A 6,266-nucleotide genomic window follows, 5' to 3' on the forward strand; every position below is an offset into this window, starting at 1 on the left:
TCATCGTGAAGGTAATGAACCGGCCCATCAGTTAGCTAAATGGGCTAGGGACCTTACGTTTCCATTGGTGTTCATGGAGGATTGTCCGGCTATTATTTGGAATTCGGTTTGTACTGATGTTTCTCGTTTAATGATATAATATATGTTTTCATTCAAAAAAAAAAAACTTAAGAGTGTAACTAAAAGACTGTTAGAAAGAAACTATTTTAATTTCCAACAATTTTTTTTCCTTACACAATATTTTCCTGCAAACAAACAAGACCTAAATCTAAAATCACTTGATCAGAATAATACCGTTAGACTGAATATCAAGGACTCAACTGCTTAGTTACAACATTGAGTTAAACAAAACAATTGAAAATTGAGTGCTCATTCGTTTTCATTCTAAATAACAACAAATAAATATTTAGTTAAGATTGGAAACATCAGCTTTCAAAAGGAAAATTAGCTAACTGTAATATTACACAACAAATATGAATAGTTCAACCAAACCTACTCTTAATATTGTCTCAAAGAAGAATTAGGTCTAAAATAAAAAATATAAAAGTTTACAATGGTTATTATTCTAACAAATCGGATATATAATATTATGCATCAATTTAGATCAGATTCAATTTGAGAGGTCAGTTCAATGCATCATAAATTAACGGTTGAACTCTTTGAGTTCGGGTTGAAAGGATACTAATCTAGCTTATATGTATTGAAAAATGAAAATCACACTTTTATTTTCTCTCTCCAAATACGCTGAGGAACAATTTGGATATTATCCCGTTCATTTTATTATTTTCTTTGCTTTGTATCTTATAAAAGAAAAAGATACATTCATATTTTAAAATTTTGGTTGTGAATTGTGAGGGAACAAGAGAAAAAGAACACTTGTAGAAATTAAAGGTTAGATGCTTATTCTCTAAACCAGATGATTATGTGGAAGGGAATTGATGAAAGATACTGATGCCTTTATTGATTAAGAAGCCAAAGAACATAATGCATGGAGGGACCTAACTAACTACATACTTAATTAAACTAATTAATTGGAATCCTAAGTTCAATAATTGGTTTTTGGATAAATGAGCATCTTACAATGTTGGTGATGCCAAGAAAAGTCCAACAGACTTAAGCAAAAACTAGATAAAATCCAAGGTTACGCGGGTAGAACAAGAAAGGGATTCGATTGAGATTTCAGTAGTGGTTAAATACATCAAGCGTGGGGTTGGAATAGGCAATGTGACTCAGTATCCAACTCGTGATGAACTCAAAGATGAAGAAAGCAGAAAGGAAAGAACCTGTTTTTAGAAGCATTGAATCCAAGCTAGACTCCATTCTTGTCAATCTACAGAAACAAAAACAAGTGTGTGTGAGTAAGGAAGCAGAGATATTCATGAAAGATTTGAGGGAAGGAGAGAAACATGTCCGCAATTGCATTTCAGAATCAGAAACATGCTGTTTCTGCTTCCAAAAACGAAGCCGCGAATCCTGATAGAGGAGCTTTTCATCCAATTGTTCATGAGCATCAAGTTCCAAACGGTGAAAAGAATCATTAAACCCTTGCTCATCAATTTCACCCTGAATGTTGGATAATCTTATCTCCGCATCCGCAATATTTGAGTCCAAGAAAACGAAAACCTCCCTGTTCCAATTTTGAAGAATAGGCCGAAGTGTTCAAAGCTTATAACAAAGCAACTGCATAGGAGGAAGCCAAGGGTGAATACCATTCAAGTGACCATTAATAACATCTCTGAGTCCCGTATAAGTCGGCCATTTTTCGGAACTGATTTTTTGACTTTTAATTCTAAATAGTAAATAAGAAGTGTTTGTTAAAATTTTAAAACAGTTATTTTTTTTTTTTTTTTTTTCAGAAAAATCAACTAATATCTATTGCCTAACAGCAAACCGCAAACAAAAACATGTGAACTAAATGACACTAAAACTTCAATCACTACATGCTGCTCATGTACAAAGAGAACCTTAACATTTATTGAAACATTATCAGCAGTAAATATCCAAAGCACTGTTATTAGACAATTCGAATAGTACGATTCGATTCAATTCAGTTCTATTTCGAGCTGAATCTATATGACGAATCTAAATTATAATAGAATCTTACGATTCACGATTTGAATCCTACAATTTGATTCGATTCAGCTCTATTTCGAACAGGATCTTCATTACCGTTCTTCGTTCATCAAAAACTTCAACAACACTAACTGTTAAACTCATTTCTCCTCTAGTCCGATTGTTATTTATCAAGTTATCAATTCAAATTATTTCAATTCCATCGTTATCAAGTTACCAACAAAAACATGTCAACTAAATGGCACTAAAACTTCAATCACTACATGTTGTTCATGTACAGAGAGAACCTTAACATTTATTGAAACATTATCAGCAGTAAATATCCAAAGCACTGTTATTAGACAATTTGAATAGTACGATTCGATTCACAAAATGAGAAATTTGATTCGCGGGTCGAATCTCCGATTGAATTAAAAGCTTGAGCTGATAGTTAAAGGTCCACTTCATATTAATAGTGGACACACCCCCACATGCGAAAGCACACTTGGGCTTGAAGTGTGACAACACAGGCTCATATTACCATATCCTGCAAATAACTCAACAAATGGGGCTGCCAAAAATTGAACCCAGGACCACTTGGTCACACTGGCTCTGATACCATGTCATGGAACATTTGAACTAAAAGCTCAAACTGATAGTTAAGGCCCAATCAACACAGACCAATATTACCATGTCCTGCAAATAATTCAACAAATGGGGCTGCCAGGAATTGAACCCAGGACCACTTAGTCACACTGGCTCTGATACCATGGCATGGAACATTTGAACTAAAAACTCAAGCTGATAGTTAAGGCACAACAGGGGGAATCCAGCATAGGGGCACTGGGGGCAGTTGCCCCCACTGACATTTGCATTTTTTTTAAAACCCAGGTATTAATTTTGAAGTTTTAGAGCTTTGTCCACCTTCATCAATGGAGGTTTAGGGTTTACTGGTTGAGGATGAAGAATGGTTTTAAATTTGATATTTTATTTTTATTTTTTTATTTCTATTTTAAAGCAAAACAATATCGTTTTATTTAATTAGAACTATGTCGTTTTATTTACAACAAAAATAAAAAAATAAAAAGTAAATATTTAAATGTAAAACTAAATAGGTCCTAAAACAAACCATCAGTCTCTCTTACTCTCTTTAATCCCTTTAGTTCTTCTTCCTCAATTCCTCTTTCTTCTTAAGCCTAAACTGAAATCCCTAATCCTAAGTTAGATTAAATCAAAATCGGCAGCCAATCCCTCCGTAATTGGATCGTTGGTCCAGCACTCCATCTCTGATCTTTGTCTCTCTGCTTTGGTATTTTTTTTGCTCCTAACTTGAATTTTGATTTGATATTTCTGCTATAATTTTACTTGAACTTGAGCTTTGATCTCTAGTTTTTTATAATTATTATTTTTTGGATAAAAATTATTTTAGTCGTATTGTTTGCCCCCATGGGAGAGAAATCCTGGATTCGCCCCTGAGGCACAATCATAGATCTTATATTAATATCTGACACCTTTAACTATCAACTTGAATTTTTTGGTTAATACGGTTTCATGACATGGTATCAGAGCCGCTTGGACCAAACGGTGAATGGTTCGGGTCCTGACAACCTCATTAATTTGTGGAATTAAAAACACATGGCCTGATGGGACTGTGTTGTGCACGCTGCAAACCCAAGAGGCATTTGCGTGTGAAGGTGTGTCAGAGATTAATATAAAATATATGATTGGGTCTTAACTATCAACTTGAGCTTTTAATTCAAGCGGTTCCATGACAAATTTGACAACTAAGATCCAAAGTGAAGGGCGGTCAAAAGAGAAAAAATGTAGAAAAAACCCTAGCAGAGCCATCTAATTACTCACAAGTTGGATGATGTCAAAAGTTTTCCCAATCCGCATAGTTTATATGTATTGAAAATTGAAAAATCACACTATAATTTTCTCTCTCCAAATACGACGAGGAACAATTTGGATATTATCCTGTTTATTTTATCTTTTATTTGTTTGCTTTTGTAAAAGAAAAAGATACATATATTTTTCAATTTGGTTTGTGAATTGTGAGGGAACAAGAGAAAAAAAGCAAAGAAAACTTGAAGAAATTAAAGGTAGATGCTTATTCTCTAAAGCAGATGATTTTGTGGAGGGGAATTGATGAAAGATACTGATGCCTTTATTATTGAGAAGCCAAAGAACATAATGGATGGGCCTAACTAACCACATAGTTAATTAAAGTAGGCTTAATGCATCATTTGCTCTTGAATTTGTCTAAAAAGCTTGATTGGCTCCATTAACTTTCAAAGTGTCCTATATTCCCTCAACTTGCATAAAATGTTCAGTTAGCCTCCTGAATTTGTGCAAAATATAATCAATTGATCATTCTGTTGCAAAAAAAAGTAAGTTAAATACGGAAGATATATTCCACGCATCTTAGAATGTTATTACATAGTTCAAAAATAGATTAAAAATGAAGTTATTATTCGCTCAACTATAAAACTTGTATTCTCTAATATTAGAACCGCATACCCCGATCTTGGTCGTTTTACTTTTTTTAAGATGCGTCATTTAATTACTTTTTTGCAATCGAATGATCAATTGATTACATTTTGCGTAAGTTCAGGGGGCTAACTGAACATTTTATACAAGTTGAGGGAGCTATTGAGACACTTTGAACTAATCAAGCTTTTTCGACAGGTTCGGGGCATATGATGTATTAAGCCATTAAAGTAATTAATTGGAATCCAAAGTTCAATAATTGGTTTTAGGATAACTGATCATCTTATAATGTTGGTGCTGCCAAGAAAAGTCCAACAAATATAAGCAAAAGCAAGATATAAGAAGCAAGGAATAGTATAAAGAAAGCTCAATTTGAATTTGAGACAAGAGACACTACTGTAAAACCTGAAGAGCTGATGCAGAATAAACATCCAAATAGTATAAACAGTACTGTTTTATCTTTTGTGGATCACAAGGAATCCGCATCCACTTCAGGGAAGGGTGTTTCGTCGAAGCGTACGCTCTCTGCAGCACCTGCACCAGCTGGATCAGGATCAGGATCAGGATCAGGGGAAACGAATTCACATGAAGTACAAAAGCCAGTTCTTAAGAGAAGTAGTGCATTTTCTAAAAATGAGTGTTCAAATCCAAGTGAAAACAATGGTTCAGCCGTAAACAGCATTGCATATTCAGAGGTGAATGGCCTAAAGGACAGACAACAGAGCTCCAATTTGACACAAAAGAAGGATGTGCTGCCAAATGACTTTACTCTTTCAGGCATTTCGTCGAACACATCAAGGGAATCAAAGAAGGAAAAGGATCCAATACCTGCTGTGCCAAATAATACTATTGCTTCTTCAACCTTGCTTGTGACTCCTAAACCTTCAGATCGTGTAGCCGGATCGAACACATCAAGAGAATTCAACAAGGAAAAGGATTCGACGTCTGCTGCTGCTTCTGCGGCTAGAGGATGTCCTGTTTTTACTGCTTCAACCGTGCTTGTGGCACTTAAACCTTCAGATCGCGCAGCTGGATTGAACACAAAAAGAGAACTAAACAAGGAGAAGGATTCGGCCTCTGTAGTAGAATTTTCTGGTGCTGTTAGAGGAACTTCTGTGGCTAATGATTTTTTCATAGATGCTGCAGTTCGAGGTACGATTCAATTGCTTACATATTTAGTCTACTTAAATCTGAACTAATTAATTTTGTAGCTACAAGCACAACGATCACTGATGCTGAGTTTCATGATCAGGTTTCGAAGATCACATAACATGGACTGCAGACTCATCAGATGTATGATTGCAGTTTGAATGCTGCTATCATTTAAATCTCTAATTTTCTTTCATGCGCAGGAACTAATTCTCATCAGAATGAATATAGAGATTGAGTTGTAAAATAGAGGTTTATGTGTGTGTTTGTATATATAGAGTGTTTAATTTGAAAAGAAAATACAGAGGAATTTCAAGCACGCGGTTAATAGTTCTAGTTACACATTTATATGAAAAGTCTGAATACATTTTAAGATCCCTAATTTGTCCAAAAACTCACTTTAAGATATTATAACTAATAACGCATCTTGTTTATAACTCTTTAAATACTATGTGGCAATACGTGATTAGAAGCACATGATAATAGGGATAATAGGGGTTAGTTGTAATGTTTTGAAGTTTCGACCACGCTCCGCCACATAACATTTGAAGGATTATTTGTTTTCAATAAATAAG

The 6,266-nt window shown here is 34.5% G+C and overlaps 1 protein-coding gene across 1 annotated transcript; it reads right to left on the minus strand.

Annotated features, from left to right (window-relative positions):
• Window positions 1-604: 604 nt before the first annotated feature.
• Window positions 605-5,971, minus strand: LOC136230105 (uncharacterized). Its single transcript, XM_066019044.1, has 2 exons — window positions 5,371-5,971; window positions 605-5,085 (listed from the first exon to the last, which is right to left on the minus strand). The coding sequence occupies exons 1-2, from the start codon at window positions 5,675-5,677 to the stop codon at window positions 5,012-5,014; spliced, it is 381 nt and encodes a 126-aa protein (XP_065875116.1). The 5' UTR covers window positions 5,678-5,971; the 3' UTR covers window positions 605-5,011.
• Between the last annotated feature and the right edge of the window lie 295 nt (window positions 5,972-6,266).

This window comes from Euphorbia lathyris, chromosome 5 (assembly GCF_963576675.1).
Source record: "Euphorbia lathyris chromosome 5, ddEupLath1.1, whole genome shotgun sequence".
Classification (NCBI taxonomy): Eukaryota; Viridiplantae; Streptophyta; class Magnoliopsida; order Malpighiales; family Euphorbiaceae; genus Euphorbia; species Euphorbia lathyris.

Excerpts from the sequence above, each read along its gene's own strand:
- LOC136230105 (XM_066019044.1), bottom strand. The coding sequence starts at position 5,677 with ATGAAAAAATCATTAGCCACAGAAGTTCCTCTAACAGCACCAGAAAAT. Across the intron at positions 5,086-5,370 it reads AGTATTATTTGGCACAGCAG|CTGGTGCAGGTGCTGCAGAG; the intron begins GTATTGGATCCT and ends ATCCTGATCCAG.